The sequence below is a fragment of the Carassius gibelio genome, chromosome A6, assembly GCF_023724105.1.
Source record: "Carassius gibelio isolate Cgi1373 ecotype wild population from Czech Republic chromosome A6, carGib1.2-hapl.c, whole genome shotgun sequence".
Lineage (NCBI taxonomy): Eukaryota > Metazoa > Chordata > Actinopteri > Cypriniformes > Cyprinidae > Carassius > Carassius gibelio.
The window spans coordinates 26,447,947-26,466,393 of record NC_068376.1 but is presented as its reverse complement, the minus strand read 5'-3'; the positions used below and the strand labels follow the sequence as shown (position 1 = coordinate 26,466,393).

Genomic DNA, 18,447 nt, shown 5'->3' with positions numbered 1-18,447 from the left:
TATAATCTGACAATATCTGTCTGTCTGTCTATATATCTGTCTGTCTATTTTCTGTCTGTCTATCTATCTGTCTCTGTCTGTTCGTCTGAGAGGACAGTCTGACTGTCTGTCTGTCTGTCTGTCTGTCCGTCCGTCCGTCCATCCATCCGTCAGTCCGTCAGAGGTTATAGGTGTTCCACTTTTATGCAGTCCTGTTTTGCATAATTTCCCCCTTTTGCAAAAAATTGTTATGGTCTTTAAAATTGTGAGCCACATCATGGAAAGACAAATTAGTAATTTCATGCATTTCCTAATTTTTACTCAAATTGTAGTTAACATTGACTGCATTTATAAAGCTCAATTTGAAGATTTGATGATCTTTTTATTAATGTTAAAAGTTTATCAATAACTGCAAGCCAACATGTTGTCCCAAACAACCATTACACTTAATTATAGTATACATTTGCAACCCTGTTACCCATTTTTAAAATGTTTTTTCTTTTATTTTTTAATTGTAATTTTTTTCATGCTATTATAAATAAATATATTCAAATAACCAAATATTTTAAGATACAGCATGTAGTCTCACATGTCCTACATTTTAGTTACAGCAAACTTCATATAAAAATTAATAAAAAAAAAAAAAACCTTGGTTAATGTTCAAAAATTTTCCAAAGCCTCTTTTCTCTGTCCATGTGTTCAAAAAGTGTGTTTCAGACCATTTTTGTGTTACTCTATTTTGTATCATATTAATGGAAAGTATCCCATATTGTGGTTAATGATATTAGGACAGTCTGTATTTGTGACTTCACACATTATTGATGGATCTGTCATACACTTTGAAAACATGTTTATCAGCAAGCATTTCATGCGGTGCAGTTGATGCTTGTATATACTATTCGTCTACTGTATCAATGTCTAGTTGTTTTCAGTTTTGTCTTGTGAAGTCATCACAGATGTTGTCTGTCTGTGTCTTAATCTTCTTCTGTCTCTGTAGGTGGAGCGGCTGGTACGCCCGGATTCACACGGGACCCAACCCAGCTGAAGGGGGAGCTGTATCACACGGCTCTCAGGAAGAGCCAGCAGGGCTTTGGTTTCACCATCATTGGTGGAGACCGACCTGATGAGTTCCTGCAGGTGAAGAACGTTCTTGCTGATGGCCCGGCCGCACAGGACAAAAAGATGGCCTCTGGTGAGTGATGTCTAGTTTATCGAAAGCTGTTTAGGGGAATATCCACAATTCACATTATGAATGATTAGGAAGTCAACCTAAGAATGACTTAATTATAGTTGTCTCCTCACACTAAACTGAGATAGGAGAAGTAGGTTAAAAAATACAATAATGGCTTTATTTACTGATTTATTTTTAGTTGGTTTTTATTTTTAGATATTCAGTTTTCATTTTAATTTTAGTTAATTTTTTTGTAATTTTATGTAATTTTCATTGTGTAATATTTTACTAATTTTAATCATACTCTTTACGTTTTGTTTAAATTATTTTTTATTTAGTTTTCGATTAATTTTTTTTTTTTCATTTTGCAATTTCATCTTGCTTATATGCAAATGCAAGCGAACACGGTTCTGGTGCAACACGTGACCAATCGCTGTGAGCAGCCTTGTGCCGGTGTTCTGATGATTCTGCGTTTCCCGTAAAGGATGTCACAAACCAAATAACAGAAATGCCACTCACCTCTTTAATTACTGAGGACATTGCTTCCAATGATGCGCACTCCACAGATTTGCCATGCTGCATCGTGTCTTTAACTGCCGAACACGTTTCCCATGACTGTATGCGCACTCGCGCCTTTGATAACTGTGCACGTCGTTTTATCTGACTGTGCATGTACCAGCAGCGCGCAGCATCTGCCACCACTAAATTACATTATACCATATTTTTCAGACTAGAAGTCGCACCTGAGTATAAGTCGCATCAGTCCAAAAATACCTCATGACAAGGAAAAAAACATATATAAGTCGCACCGGACTATAAGTTGCATTTATTTAGAACCAAGAACCAAGAGAAAACATTACCGTCTACAGCCTCGCAAGGGCGCTCTATGTCTTCAGTGTAGACTACAGGAACACTGAACAGCATAGAGCGCCCTCTCACGGCTGGAGACGGTAATGTTTTCCATTGGTTAATTTCTCTTGGTTCATGTCAAATTAACTTTGATAAATAAGTCGCACCTGACTATAAGTCGCAGGACCAACCAAACTATGAAAAAAAGTGCGACTTATAGTCCGGAAAATACGGTAGGTCATATCTAGATTGATAAACAAAGTGATAGAAAATAGAAAACTATTTTCTTAATAGTTGTTTAATGATTTTAATGGAACCAGAATCGGAACCGGAACAGTTAGGCAGAACCGGAACCGGAAAATTTCAAACAATTCCCAACCTTAATAATGACACAATTTTGGATTTTGTGTAAACTGTTCCTTTCATCTAGTATCTTTAAAAAGCACAAAGGGATTAGAAAAGTTGTTCTTTCATGATGATTTCTTTTTACTCACTCTCATCCTTTCAAAACTCTCTGTTATCTCAACCAAGGTGATGTTATTGTGGAAATCAACGGCACACTTGTCTTAGGCAAGACTCATGCAGATGTGGTCCACATGTTCCAGTGCATCCCAATCAATCAGTATGTGGACATGGTCCTCTGTCACGGATACTCGCTCCCCCCTGACGTGGACGCTGACAGCGAGGACCTTCCACCTCCACCTCCACCCCCGACCGGAGAGATCGTAACCGCCGTACCCCTCATCAACGGCCAGCCACTGCTGGTCAAAGGTGACGCCCTTCACGGCTCCTCCCAAGAGCTTCACTACGTAACCACAGATGCCAGTGGGCGGCCAGTGATCGCTGCACTTCCAGGAGGCAGCAGGGGTGCCAATGACAGGCCCGAGACTGGGATGCTACAGCCGGAGCTGGTGAGCGTGCCAATCGTGAAGGGACCTGGAGGATTTGGCTTTGCCATTGCAGATTGTCCGCTAGGGCAGAAGGTGAAAATGATCCTGGATGAGCAGTGGTGCCGAGGCCTGCTGAAAGGAGATGTGATAAAGGAGATTAACAGGCAGAATGTGCAAACACTGAGCCACACGCAGGTGGTGGATATACTGAAAGACCTCCCTGTGCACAGCGAGGTGAATCTGTTGGTGTTGAGAGGAGGTAAGAGAGCAGAATGGTGTATGGAACATTGCAGCATCTGATGATTTAGGCCATAAACATATTCTATACAAGCAGAAAAAGCTGAAAGTTTACAATAATTGTCACTATGGTGGCAGAAATCATATCCTGCTTGCAGGAATCCTTTGCATTCATGTTTTATATATATATATATATATATATATATATATATATATATATATATATATATATATATATATATATATTATACTGAATGCAGTAGAAGTCCCTTTGGATAATAATGTCTGAAAATGTTCTTGTGCAGAGTATGATTTGGGCCTTTAGAATTGAATATATAGCCATAGTAGACATATTTTAACCAATGTTTCAGATGGCCTAGGTGTCCTTCAAGGAAAGTTTTGTGTGTGTGTGTGTGTGTGTGTGTTTTTAAATAAAAAAAATTAATTAATTAATGTTACCCCATTCTTTGAGATTTAATTATGGCAATTACAGTATTCTGGTCTTTTCAGCAAGGAATTATACAAAGACTATTTCCCCTTTGTCTCTCTTTTTTTTATGTCAAATTCACAGCAGGTGAGAAATCAGTTGCATTATTTTTCTCCAGTTCATAATTTTAAATTTTAGCCACACTTGTTCTCCTCTCCTCCACTCTCACCAATCATTGTTAAGGTGTGTTTCTCTCCCTGAGGACAATGTTATGTAAGAATGATGAACCGTTGATTCTGATATAGTTGGTGGGAGAGGCCCTATTGCATCTTTTGCACCCACTCTGTGGGGTGTTTGGGAAATGAGTTTAAATCACAAGGGATTTTCAGGATGTGTCTGCAAAGAATTCTGTAAGAATATATTGTCTGCAGAGTGAGAGTAGGAGGGGGAGAGGGGGGAAAAGGGAGAGAAAGAGAGAAAGATAATGCTTTAAATAGTTCTATTACCCTTCAAAGGCTGAATGAGTTTTGTCATTTATTGTTTAGACATTAAATTCAGTGGAATCACACCAATCAAGATAAAGACAGAGAAAAAACTAAGGGAATGAATAAATGGTGTGGCTTCCGAATTGACAGATGGAGTGTCATTTCTGATGTCTTTCTCCCTGGAGGATTCATAATTTTCTCATGTACATTTATTCTATCCATCTTTAATGGCTCCTAGATGACATGTGTCATGATTAAGTCAGGAAACGCCCCACTTTGAAGCACTTGAATGATGCTTCCTCTTAGAGTTGCTTTTTAGTTAGATGGATGAGAATTAATAATGTAGCATTTGAAACAATGTATTCACATTCCTTTTTCATGTTGGAGAGGCAACAACCATGAAACACTGTAATTATAATAAAGCTAGAAACTTTCTATCCCAGTAACGTGTTCCTGTTTTTTTGTTCCTGTCTGTTGAGTCCCTGTTCCCCTGTTTTTTTTCTCCTTTAGTGTTACTTATGTCTCTCATTTGCCTTTTCTCTGTTTCTAGGTCAGACATCGCCCGTGAAGAGTTTAAGACCTGTGAGTATGAGAACAGATTTCAGAGGTGATAATGACCTTGTAGAACTGAGGAAATGGCTGAATATTTCATTTTGTGCTGATGAAATTTCTACTCAGTTATTGTTCATACTTGAAACAAGCCCCTTTCTGTTAATACTAAAGTTTAGTCGCTAATAAATCCCACACAATTTGTTCTGAATCATGTGGCATGTACTACTTTCTAAGTGATAGGACGTCCAATTTTCTCTTGAGAATGATGAAACAGGAAAAAACTATCCCAGAATACTATCAGAATATCATTGAGACTTACAGTATGAGCTAACTCTGGCCCGTAAACAACAACCTGGCAACCACGCTAGTATCATGTTGGTTAGTTTTGTATGGACACCACTCACAATTCCTACAATAAATGTAAAAGTATAGTTAAAAAAATATAATGCTTTCAAATACCAGTAACTCGAGGCTAAACAGCAACAACATGAATTGTATGAGCATGTTGAGCTTTATTTTCCAATGGGTTTACTGACAGACTTGAAATATTTCATTGCAACAATTTTTCAGTATCACTTACGACACAGAAGATTTATTGCATATGAATTATGGGAATTTTCCTGTTAACCAGAAGGCCTTATCCAGTATTTCTGCTGATATAGTTCATCTGTCTGTAGGCACTTCCTTTTATTATGTCAGAAGATATCCCTAGAGAGCAGTTTAAATGCTGCTTTTTATCTGTGTGCACTCTGCGGGTCACTTTGTGAAGTTGTATTAAAAACACAATTGAATCCAACAGAGAACGGGACTGAGTGCCAGCACTGAGACTCTGGACCGTTGCCATGACACCATGGTTCCCCAGGCCTTGACCTATCATTCAAAGACACTGCCATGTAGCTCTCCAAAACAGGACGCTTCGCTCCACTGCAGAAAACCCAAAGCCTTGCAGGAAAGCATAGGTGAGTCCAGTGGCAGGGCCAGAGCCTGACATCTGATTGGCCTCCCCCGGTGCCACCCTAAAACTGACTATGCTACTTTTTCATTTTTTTTGTTTAATTGTACTGAAAGTAATAAAAGTGTACCCCCCCTTTCATGTTCAAATTATAATACATGAGAAAATGGCCAACTAGAGACACTAAAATAAGAGTCGTGGGCAAATGTCTTGTTCTTGCAAATATTACACAATTAGTTTGTGTGTAAAACTTTAAATGAGATTTATTATTTATGAAAAGTTATTGAATGGCTCTAGGAGACTTTGAATATAGTTTGTATTGGACCATTTTTTGGTACTTTTTTCCTTTCGATCTTTACAATCCTAATATTTCCTATTATTGCATGGAAAAGAGCTGCTGCTTAATATCAGCATTTGAGAAACATGGGAAAAATATCATATGGTTTTCAAATGACATGTTTGTGAGAACTATACTTTTAATTTATGATCTGAATGCAGAGAGATAGAAAAGGCCATATGCATGGTTGATGAAAAACTGGTGCTTATATTTATTTTATTTTGTGTGTGCGTGATTAATTGATGGGTGTGATTTATTCCACATTCTCAAATTAATTTATTGTATTTCCATGTCTATTTGTATGCAGTGCCTCACTATAAAGAGTTGGACGTGTTCATCAAGAGAGAACAGGAGACAGGCTTTGGCTTTCGTGTGCTTGGAGGAGAAGGCACTGAACACCCAGTGAGTCCCTCATACTTCTGTAATCATATTACTGGATATTTATATTCGCGGACTCTATATATGTGATTTATTAGCAGATCGACTTTCTGTCTTAGTTCTAAAACAAGCTATCTGTCTAATTTCATTAGGTCTACATTGGTGCCATCATTCCCCAGGGGGCGGCAGAGAAGGAAGGCCGGCTGAGGGCTGGAGATGAGCTAGTTGGCATCGATGGCATCATTGTAAAGGGGAAATCTCACAAGCAAGTTCTGGATCTGATGACTAATGCAGCACGCAATGGACAAGTGCTGCTTTCAGTGCGCAGGAAGGTCGTTTTCAAAGGCGAGCACTGCTGACTGACAGGCCTTACACATAAAACCAGCACTGAAGTGTAATTAACTGCCTGAAAAGCTTTCATTAAAGGTCAGTCTGTGTAATCTTCTGCTCTATAGATGCCCTGGAGGATGCTGGGAGTGAAGCGCTGACCCTTGTTAATGGCTCACCTCGGCTTCCACGTATCCAGGTGCCAAGCGTCAAGGACCAGGGGTCGTTTGACATCACGCTCCATCGTAAAGATAATGAGGGCTTTGGCTTTGTCATTCTCACATCGAAGAGCAAACCGCCACCTGGAGGTAGGAGCGGATGCATTAATGCACCAGCTAGCATCACTCGAAGAGAACAAACAAATCTCCAAAATGTATTATCAAAATACACATTGGGTCTCATTCATGAAACACGAGCAGAACTAATTTTTGTGTAAATCGCGTGTAAAGTGGTTTTGGCATACATTTTCGGATTCATTAAAACGTTCGTATTTTCCAAATGTTAGTTGGTACGAAAGAAATCTACACCTGCTCCCAGCCACGCGTAAATAGTGCGTTTAACGTCTGAACGTTTTGCTCATTAATACGGCTGCATTTTAATTCACCTTAATCGGGTACATATTTATACAGCATTTTGAAAAAAATATTATATATATTAATTACATACGGTTTTTCTTTTAACTTTTATTATGAGAGCCAGTAATAGGATCTGTAATATGCTGCCAAACTTCCTTTTTTAGGACCTGATACGCCACTAGTACGCTTGAAATTAAAATGTGACGTTTTGAATGAACTTCTGATAATAAAACTTCAATTTCTGCAGCTGAGAAATGTTTCTTTTTCAGTCGCTTTTGAGAAGACATGTTGAAATCCTTCATTTGGTGTCATAATATGATGCTCATATATAGTTGTCTGTCGGATTTAATGGGCGGGATTTATGGTAATTGAGAGTGAGCGTGCACGCGCTACCCATTTACGACTGATTGAAATTTATTAACACACACACACACATTTCACTATCACATCTGACGTTTACGAAGTTTTTGTGAATCAGGAGAAGAGTTTTCGGGAAGTTCTCTTTACGCGTAAATCACTCAGATATTTACTCGTATATTTACGAATGTTTCATGAATGAGACCCATTCAGTTTTGTAATAAATGGGTTTATATAAATGAGTTTAATAAAAAATATTTAATTTAATATTTTCATTATAAAAATATAATATAATATATAATAAAAAAATCCATAATAATCCAAATAATTTTGGACCAATTATTTATTCAAAAGTCTTAAATGAATCATTAATTGGACTAGAATTGTTTGTATTGCAGCTTTCACTGTTCTTTGAGCAGCTTGCATCATCACCGTTGCATTTGTTTTTGTTTTTTTTAGATTTTTTAGATGTTGAAAATATAGCAGTTTAAATTTAAAAGTACCTTTAGACTTCACCTCCCGCCTCCACTCCATCCAGCTGTTTTTTAGTTTTGCACAACATCATTATTGTTACATTTCTTATGATTCATTCATTATGGTGAAAAATACAACACAAGCTGTTCCAATTCTGCTAAGTGATTTGCCTATGTGTGTGTTTCAGTGATTCCTCATAAGATCGGTCGAATAATCGAGGGCAGTCCGACTGACCGCTGTGGATTGCTGAATGTGGGTGACCGGATATCCGCTGTGAACAGCCAGTCCATTGTGGAGCTCTCCCACAATGATATTGTTCAGCTTATCAAAGACGCAGGGAGCTCTGTCACACTCACCGTGGTTCCTGAGGACGGTGAGTGAGATAATGAAATGTAACATAAATACTGCTGCAGAACATATTTGTGCTTTTTAATAACTGTACCTCATGCTTTGATTTGTCAATAACCACAGTGAAGTGTAATATCAATTATGCATGCATAATTAAATTGATTGCTTTATAAAGGGCACTTAGACCAATTATTAGCCTATTTCAACTACAAAACATGAATATACAAAGTTAATTTATATCTATAACAAAATAGCATTAATTGGCACAGGTTTTTGGTGTTCGCAGTCTAGAGCCCTGTTTCAGATGTGTTGGGAATGCAGTTTAATTTTGACTTTAAAACTTGATGTGTATCATTTCATATGACAATCTGTTTTGATTTGCTGTTTAGAGTACAAAGGCCCCCCATCAGGAGCCAGTTCAGCCAAACAAAGTCCCGCACCGCAGCACAAGATTCTCCAATCCATTCAGGATGAGAGGTGCAGTCCACTATTATAGATTTCAATGTACTCATTTCCTCTGTATACACCTACAGCCATGCAATTCTCTAATCACTTACGGAGGCTTTAAGCCACAGTTCTGGTTTATAATATGTGTGACTTGTGCACAGATATAATTTGGATATGGATGAGATCAGGGATGAGCTGGCACGGATGGAGTATAAAGCTCTTCCCATGAGTGAACAGGGAACGCTGTGTGTCGCCAACTCCAAACAGGCAAGAGTCAAACTGTTCCTAAACTGTATCTAAAGACTGCACATCTAGGGTAATATGATGGAAAATGCGATTCAAAAATGTTTAAATGCTGCATGGAAAATAGTGACATTATACTGAGTGACATTTAGCCAAGGCTAAAAACTAGAGTAGAAAATCAGAATCACATTCACTGTCAGTTAGTCCAAGGTTTAATGTTATTTTAAATAGTAATAATAGTTCACAATTTGAAATTGTATTTTTGATTAAATAAATGCAACCTACGTAGTTAAGCATAGGAGACTTTTTTTTAAAAATGACCTAAAACCTTTTAACGCTACTGTATATATGTATTTTCTACCTAGGGCTGTATTCCAGTAGAGTTGGAGCGTGGACCTCGTGGTTTTGGCTTCAGTCTGAGAGGAGGAACGGAGTATAATATGGGCCTCTACATCCTGCGGCTGGCTGAGGATGGCCCCGCTCTACAGGACGGCAGGATACACGTCAGTACAGCACACCACTCCTTAATAACTTGAGCGTTGCGGATGGAATCTGCTGACTTTTTCCGTCTTCTGCAGTGATTTTGGGGAAACATCTGCAGAGTGCATTTAACTGTAATAAAAAGGTTGAAGCTGAATACCTTTTTATACTCAAAATATTTCAGTCTAGGATGTCTTGAGATGCTGTTTTCAGTTCTTTAAAGTCCTACAGCAAAAGTCAGCTCAACTTTATTTATATAGTGCTTTACGCAATGCAGATTGTGCCACATCAGCTATATAGTGTTAAACAGGAAACACCTGTGCTGAGATAGCAAGATCACAACAGAAAACAGTCCGTTTATTAATGATTCAGTGATTTCATCGTCCAGCTCAGTTCTCTTTCAATAGTGTCTGTGCAGTCAAGTGACTGAACTTTTTTCATGGGTTTGATCCCAGGAGATGTATGTAAAAAATGCATAGCTTGAACGCAGTGCAATGCGCTTTGGAAAAAAGTACTGGCCAGAAGAATTATTTGTAAATATGAATTGACTTTCAATGCCATATCAGTCTTATAAAGTGATATGGGGTTTCAGTGGCTGATGTTGATATATCAAAAACAAGATGTTTCGGTCTTTAAATAAAATCATAATCTCTTATGGCCTGAATGATAAAACACATAAATGACCTTATGCCTGTATGTGCAGGTCGGAGATCAGGTAGTGGAGATCAATGGAGAGCAGACGCAAGGCATCAGTCACACTAGAGCCATTGAGCTGATCCAAGCTGGAGGAAACAGAGTGCTACTCTTACTGCGACCGCAAGCGCTCTTACCAGAGAACAGTGAGTTATGACACACAAACACATGATGATGCTGCGCTATAAGACTACATGGGTTGCTTGCTAACTTCAGCTTTCTTTCTTTCTTTCTTTCTTTCTTCTGTGCAGGTTGTGTAAGCTCCTCTGCGGTGTGTTATTACCCCCAGGAGTATCATCACTAACAGCCTCTTTTCCTCTAGGTTTTTTATTCTTTGGTAATGGGACTTTCACTACACCTTCTTAGCTCCTTAATTGCTCGTCTTGTCTCTGCTTTATTGTGTAAGATTGCAGATCTGTTGAAAATGTTCATGCTCTTTGCAGTCACAGCACAAGGGAAAATGGTTTTTTACTCAAAAACAAACAAAACTAAAAATATTACATATAATTTTTATGCTTATATGTTATATAATATTATTTTATATATTGTAATATATATTTAGATTTTAATTTTTCAAATTTATTTAAAATTATTACAACCATCCAAGGGTTGTGTTTGCGATTCTCAGCTGCTTAACTTGCATAGTATGAAGAAATCAACTATTAGTCACGTCCGTTTCCTGAAATGAAGGATGTCATGGTGGTAGAGTAATAACTTATTTTAATTAATCCATTTGAGATTGAATTAAAGCCAGATTTTTGGCTGTAAATGATGCACATGGGATATGAGGGCGTATTGACATAAAAGCAAGAAACTATGCTTTTAACCACAGGTCAAGAGCTGTTCTTCCAACCACACAAGTTTACGATGCTGTTTGTTATGTTCGTTGGAACTATGGTTACGGAAAACCATAGTTGACCTACAGTGCATTTGGGAAACACTCTAGCAATGCTCTAACAATCACTAAGAACACTTTAGCAATCACTTACAACCACCTATAACACACTATCAGTGCTTTAGCAACCACCCAAAATACTCAGGGCCCTAGCAACCACCGAGAGCAATCTAGCAATGCCTTAGAAACTTCTCAACACTCTAGTACTGTGGATATTAGAGCAGGCAAACACCACCCGAAAATAATTGGTTACCATGGTCATTTTTTTGGTAAAAGGCCTCAATTAGTAACAGAATTTTAATTCTAGGCAGTGTATCCAATGACAATCTTTTCGCCCTTAGGTTCTGCTGGAAATGTTATCCTTCCTGATCCGTCGAGATCCAACACTTCCAACATTCCTCTCAGTGCTCCTCTCCTTCATCCGTCATCCACCTCAGGGAAGAAGGAGACTTCAGACCTGACAAGCTCCTTTGCCCGTTCTCGCCGCTCCTTGGATCTGGCCTGTGAGGATCCTCGCTTTAAAGATGGCAAGAGGGAGAAACGTGCCAAACCGCAAAACACCAACTCTTCCAGAGTCCCGCAGCAACGGCGCATCAAGAGTCGGTCCGCAGAGAATCTCCTTGATCTCGGAGATACAGAGAAATCCAAAAGCCCATCCAAAGCCAAAGACAAAGCTCACAGCCACAAAGAAAATCTACAGCAAAGCGCTCGAGACTCACACAGGAACAGAAAGACCATCCAACACAGTCGCTCAGTCAGTCCCCAGAAGTCAAAGCGTGAAGGACCGGAAGTGGTAACTGGCGAAGCGCAGGGACGGAAAGAGGACCTCCACGTGAAAGGGATGCCAAGCGTGGACCAGAGACAAAGTGATGCTGAAAGGAGGAAAAAACAGGAATCTAGAGGAAGAAAGCGCAATGAGAACCGAGAAGGAGAGGAGAGGTGGAAGGCTGAGAGAAAAGTAAGAAGCAAAGGAGCGGATGAAGCAGCTGATCCAAAAGGAGAAACTGAGCTCAAAAGCACCCAAAAGAAGAAAAAACAGAGAGATAGAGACATCCGAAATGAAAACACCCACATAGAGGAGACAAGAGAGGGAGACAAGAAGAGCAAACACACAAAGGATAAGGGAGATCAAAAGGAAGAAAACAGGAAGGAAATGATTAAAGACAAGACTGAAAGAAAAGGAAATGAGAGTACAGACAGGAACGACGACATTGTCACCACAGATGCAGCTCCAGGCACCACCAGGGCGAGTCTAGTCCTTGACCACCCTGGACCCTTGAGCGACGGCCTCTGGAAGATCCCTAGTTTTGCTCGTATCCTCACGCATGAGGAAGCAATGCGAGATGATTGTGAATAGTTTGGCGATCCTTGGGAATAGAAGGTTTAAAACCAGAAACGTGCAACTACGTGAATGTAAACGCTTTAAGCTAAGATTTAACACAGTTCATCATGGATTGCAAGTACGCTACATTATCAGCATTTCAGCACTATCATGGGAATTAGCACAAATTAATTAGATGAGCAAGTTAATTAAACTGTTGAGATGTTTATAGCTAGCTAGCTACCTAACATTCAGTGCATAGGCAAATCATTCAGAAGTACTTTCCAAGAGGATGTTTTTGGACTTCCACCTCGTTTTTCTCCCAACAAGTCGCTGACCAGGCTTACGCCTGCTCCGCTTCAGAGCGCATCATGTGAACCATATTAATGTCCTTTTCTTTGGACAGTGGTCAGCATGAGCTTTTTATTCCAATTATTCAAAAATGTTTGTAATAAGCAGTCTCATAAACAGACTAATTCGACATGTTTCATCTAAACTGCTTTATGGAGATCTTATGGAGCTTAATCGTCTTGGACAGGCAATTTCTGAAGCTTTGTGGTCAAATGCATGGAGCTCCATTTTGTCCGGACAGACTCGTTTAAACTTGCTTTATGCCAGCTGACATTAAACAACATGAGGACTCTCTCGACATCACAATGCAATCCTTCCTTATGCAACTTAAGGGATCATGCCCCACCAATCACCAAAACGACAATGAAAGTTTTTGTTTCTATTATAAAGGCACGTTCTTACCCCAAAGAATCATTTTTTCCCGCGCATGCAAAGTAGAACACACAAACTCCTTGTTTTGTTGCATGCCTTTTAGACCCATGCAGTTTGACTCTAATGTTTTCGAATGGTGTAAATAAGGACTGTCTTGAAGATTGGGGGCTTTACCAGGGAGTTTTCAGACTGTTCTCTCACATTCCCATGTCTTTGATTCCCTGATCTCCAAATATTATAAATGCAAATGACCAGAAACTTGTGCTTTATTTCTACCAAGAACATGATCAAATGTTTATTTATTGAAATATGTATATGAATAGATAACATGTTGCTCTAACAGATTGTGACAGTGATTTCGGTGTAGAGATCCAGGCTCTTGCTAAGCACCGTGGTAGGTTTACCTTGTAGCAACCGTTTTGTCACAAAACAAGTGATACATGTAAATGTATTTTTTAAATATTCTATGAAATCAGATTTAATATGGTAAATATTTATTTTATTTTTCCTGGACATGCATGTCCAGTCTACTCCAGACAAAGGCAAGCAGTGCAAACAATTCAGCCTCTCAGTTATGAGGCTAGACTGTACTCTACAGCAGTCAAGCTTCGATTTATGACCATAAGAAGCCAATGCACATGGATGCACATCATGAAGGTTGTCAAGGGGTCATATTTGATCTCAGATTTAAAATATAATATTTAGCATTAAAGTTCACCCAAAAATGAATATTTTTACTCACCTTCAGCCAGGCCATTCAGAATGAATGGGTGCCATCATAATGAGACTCCAGACAGCCGATTAAGACATAATAATCCACAAGTAATCCAAATGGTTTAACTACATCAATTATTGTCTTGTGAAGCAAAAAGCTGCGTGTTTGTAATAAACAAATCCATCATAAAGGCATTTTAATTTAAAACCGTCACTTCTGGACAAAATACTGACATATTTGTTTCTGATGGTTTTGGCTTGAAAACTGTGCTTGATCTTTGAATCTTTCTCTTCTGATATACTCAAGACAACTTTTTCACTGGAGACAACAATATCATGCATCGAGGACTTGTATTTTAACCAGAAGTGGCAGTTTGAAGTTAAAACATCTTAATGATGGATTTGTTTCTTACAAACACAGCTTTCACTGTACGTTGATGAACTGAAGTCATGTGGATTACTTGTGGATTATTGTGATGTTTTCATCAGCTGTTTGGACTCTCATTCTGACGGCACCCATTCACTGCAAAGGATCTATTGGTGAGCAAGTGATGTAATGCTAAATTTGTCCAAATCTGTTCTGATGAAACAAACCCGTGCCTGGGGGGGTACATCTTTAGCAAATTTTCATTTTTAGGTGGACTGTTCCTTTAAGAGAATAAGGTCTGATTTATTATTATTAATTTTAATATTATGACATTATTGTTATTGACATTTAAGCGCATTTACTCTTCAAACTCACATTACTGTAACTTAAATATATAAAATATATAAATATATAAAAAACAATCTACATCATGGTACTTTTTAACTTATTATGTATTAAAATACGTAACTTAAACGTATTAAAATAATATATTTAATATTAAAATAAATGTATATTTTATATTGCATTATTATAATGAGAATATAATAAATATAACTGCAGTAAATGGGGGGGGGGACATGTGCTTAAATTCATGCAACAAATCATAAAAATCCTAAGAATAGACTTAATTAGGCTTCATTGTCCTTATGCAAATTTTTTATTTTGGAGGTGAAATATGATCCAGACAAGTTTCTGTGAGATTCACCCTAATGTGCAAAGATTTGCTGTCTTTAAATACACACAACAAAGCAGGGAAAAATGATCCCTCCTAAGAACAGGAATGTTGCGGGGTATAATGTCTCTTATCACACCATCTATTTGATTCGTTCAATGCCTGCTTGCATCACATGGTCAGCTGTGGGAGGTTTCTGAAAGGGCTTATTTACTGGGGTTTTGAGGTCTGAAATGTGGCCAAAATAAACGTGTAAGGTGTGAATTCATAGGAAGTAATATAATCTATAAATACCAAAGGACTGGCGGCCATCCCATATGCTGTGTGAAGTGATTATGACCTCAGGGTTTGGATATGTAACTAACAGCTGTGACACAGCTTTGATATAAATGATGAGAACGCAAACTAATCACAAAAACAAGATTATTGTTTACCATAAGTTGTGGCGGTGTTACATTGTGTTTTGTCTTCGAAAACTGTTTAAATTCGACAAAATGTGAAGAAATGTTAGCATCTGCTGTACATACGTAACTCATCTTCATTGTTCATATTTAAAAGTGAGGCCTAGAATCACCTCATATTAGACTAAATACATATGGGCTTACTATAACGTGGTCTGATCGATGTAAATGTTTAAATAGTGTACAGCACCTTTATAAAAAATAGCTGAGTGGCCTCTCAGAAGAAGGAATAAAAATATGTATATTTGTTCTGTTATTTTTCTAAGTAATTATTTAAGTATGGCGGGGAAATATTAACAGTCAGAGCACAGAAAATAAAATAATGTCCTGCTGTTCTGGTCATGTAATGTTTTATGCAAAATCAAATAAAATCTATGTAAAATAAAATGATCTTTTAATGATAAGGGTCTCCTGAACAATCCACTTTTTCCTTAAAGAAAAAACATATATATATCTTGTCACATATCGCTTCAGAATTAATGATGTTATCAAAATATGTGAATTATTCCTTAATTGCTATGTCATTTCTGTATTTAACATCACTTCGGTTTAATTTATGTTTTAATTAAGACCACTTTCTGCAGAGTTTTGCAGAGGAACAGGCAGTGTGACAGAAACGGACGCATACAGATAAGAGCAATGTTCAACTAATTTTATTATTTTAAGATGACTGTGACTTTATTATCTCATCTCAAGCTGTCAACAGAAAGTCTTATCCTGGCCTTTCACGCCTACGGCATTGTCTAGAATAGATAATAAAACCTATGGCTTGTCACAAAGAACAAATTGTAGACTACTTTAAATGGCTTACAGTAAAGAAATATGCCTGTCTAAGCAGTATTTGTTCTGCTGAGTTAAGCAGAACACTGCTGTATCATTTCAGGATTGCTCAGCGATGTGTAAAGTACTCAGTACCATAGAGACTGGAGGAGGTATTTTAGTTTCAGAGATATAAAAGAGCAGATAAATGTATTGAAAACCACTGAAGCAGTGGTGAAAGTGGATAATAAATGTTTGACAGGTGAAATATATTGGGATTATTTAACACGCACAGGCCTCACAGTTGCTATGAACCGACACCAGGTGTCACTAACGAGTCATTTCCAATAAAACACATCACTAATGTAATAAAAACACTTGTTTATGTGGTCTGATAAAGGTTTATGTACTTATAATGAATGTCCATTTTAATATGCTATTGTTATCATGTAAAATTACACAGCTGTTTTCTTGTTGAAATGTTTACTTGTGCTATATGTGAGGCTTGAGCAGTAAAGTTATAACGTAGGCTACAGTACATGCTATAAACAACCATGTGCCTTCACTCTTTGAAACTTAAAAGCTGTGGAGAGGCTGATTTAAAACAGACCATCTTTCATAAATGAGGAATGAGTGAATGAGGGATTATCTCTCTTGTCAGGCCAAGATATAAAATGGGTGGGGTGCGTGTTTCTCAGATAAGCGCAGCGAGCACATTTGAAGTCTGCTTTAATATGTCCAGCTCTGACCATTTAAAATACTTCCTGAGGGAACGAAGTTGTTTTTATAGAGGTCATTCAGTTTCCCTGATAAAAGAGGAAGAAATACAGCTGTATATAGCGAAATGGTCACAGGTCAAAAGTTTAGAATAGATTACATTTTTTTTTTTTTTTTAAGTTTCTGAAAAAGGCTTTTCTGCTCACCAAGACTGCATTTATAAAAAATAATAATAAATAAATAAATAAAAATAACTTTTTATTTGAAAATATTTGAAAATAATTTATTGCTGTGATGGTAAAACTCAATTTTCAGCAGCCATTACTCTAGACTTCAGTTTCACATGATCCTTCAGAAATATGACCCTGAACCACAAAACCAGTCTGAAGTCACTGGGGTATATCTGTAGCAATAGACAAAAAAAAAAACCTTTTTATGGGTCAGAATTATAGATTTTTCTTTTATGACAAAAATCATTATGATATTAAGTAAAGATCATGTTCAATGAAGATACTTGGTGAATTTCCTGTAGTAAATATTTTACAAATTAATATGCATTGTTAAGAATTCATTTGGACAGATTCTAAAGTAATTTTCTCAGTATTTAAATTTTTTTGCACCCTTAGATTCCAGATTTTCAAATAGTTGTATCTCTTAGTTGTATAGTTATATCCTAATAAATCATAGCTACATCAGTGGAAAGCTTACAGATGTTGTATAAATCTCAATTTAGAAAAAGCTGTGTGGTCCAAAGTCACGAATGATTCTAATATGAAAACAAACAAACAAACATTTCCTGTTGTTACTGGTGAAAACAGTTGTGCTGCTTTTTGGAAACTGGACAACACTAGCATTCAAAAGTTCAGGATAAGTAATATATATATATATAAAAAATAAGAACTGTTAATTATTAATAATTGAGCACCAATAATAGTTGATGCCAGAGCAAATCAACATATTATAATAATTCTTAAGGATCATGTGAGACTGAAGACTGGAAAAATGATTCTGAAAATTCAGATTCATCATTACAGGAATAAATTACAAATTATATTATATATAACATCTATTTTAGATTGCAATATTATTTCACAAGATAACTGTTTTGTTGTATTTTTGATCAACTAAATGCAGCCTTGATGATCATAAGAGACTTCTCTTAAAAACATAAAAAAATCTTACATTTTACATACTTTTAACCAGTAGTGAACATGGGTTTACTTCACAGTTTAATGTGCATTTATTTTATGTTGACTTCCTATGTAATATTACCATAATGTTGAAGGATGATTGGCATATTTTTAAAAGGGTGAGCAGCATATAAATGTGTCCCAGGGAGCTATGATGCTGGAATCATTCAACGCTTTGTGGTTAAGTCAACACAGTTACTATAGCAATCAAAACCACAGTTTCTATAGGAGCACACACACGCGCGCACACACACACACCAACACACTGAAGTTAGCCATGTATTAATGAAACCGAACAAGAGAGAAGAAGTTCAAAATAAAACCTTATACTGATGTTAGCAATTAAATGCATGGCAAATAGTTGCCATAAAGCACTGAGGAAGAAACTGATATTGTAGGTTACACTGTCAAACATCCTCAGATTTA

At 37.3% G+C, this 18,447-nt stretch overlaps 1 protein-coding gene across 2 annotated transcripts in view; it reads left to right on the top strand.

Annotated features, from left to right (window-relative positions):
- LOC128015894 (membrane-associated guanylate kinase, WW and PDZ domain-containing protein 3-like) overlaps nucleotides 1–15,759 on the top strand; it is a 112,360-nt gene extending 96,601 nt beyond the window's left edge. The window contains exons 9-22 of one of the 2 annotated variants that reach the window (XM_052600135.1): nucleotides 977–1,171; nucleotides 2,531–3,148; nucleotides 4,589–4,620; nucleotides 5,390–5,549; nucleotides 6,187–6,281; nucleotides 6,410–6,602; nucleotides 6,713–6,892; nucleotides 8,178–8,363; nucleotides 8,728–8,815; nucleotides 8,947–9,052; nucleotides 9,394–9,531; nucleotides 10,212–10,347; nucleotides 10,453–10,538; nucleotides 11,438–11,580. In XM_052600135.1, the coding sequence (XP_052456095.1) occupies nucleotides 977–1,171; nucleotides 2,531–3,148; nucleotides 4,589–4,620; nucleotides 5,390–5,549; nucleotides 6,187–6,281; nucleotides 6,410–6,602; nucleotides 6,713–6,892; nucleotides 8,178–8,363; nucleotides 8,728–8,815; nucleotides 8,947–9,052; nucleotides 9,394–9,531; nucleotides 10,212–10,347; nucleotides 10,453–10,505 (2,180 nt within the window). In that variant the 3' untranslated portion in view covers nucleotides 10,506–10,538; nucleotides 11,438–11,580. Of the gene's footprint in view, nucleotides 1–976; nucleotides 1,172–2,530; nucleotides 3,149–4,588; nucleotides 4,621–5,389; nucleotides 5,550–6,186; nucleotides 6,282–6,409; nucleotides 6,603–6,712; nucleotides 6,893–8,177; nucleotides 8,364–8,727; nucleotides 8,816–8,946; nucleotides 9,053–9,393; nucleotides 9,532–10,211; nucleotides 10,348–10,452; nucleotides 10,539–11,437 lie in introns of both variants that reach the window. The other variant, XM_052600134.1, reaches the window with a different exon arrangement.
- Nucleotides 15,760–18,447: the final 2,688 nt, after the last annotated feature.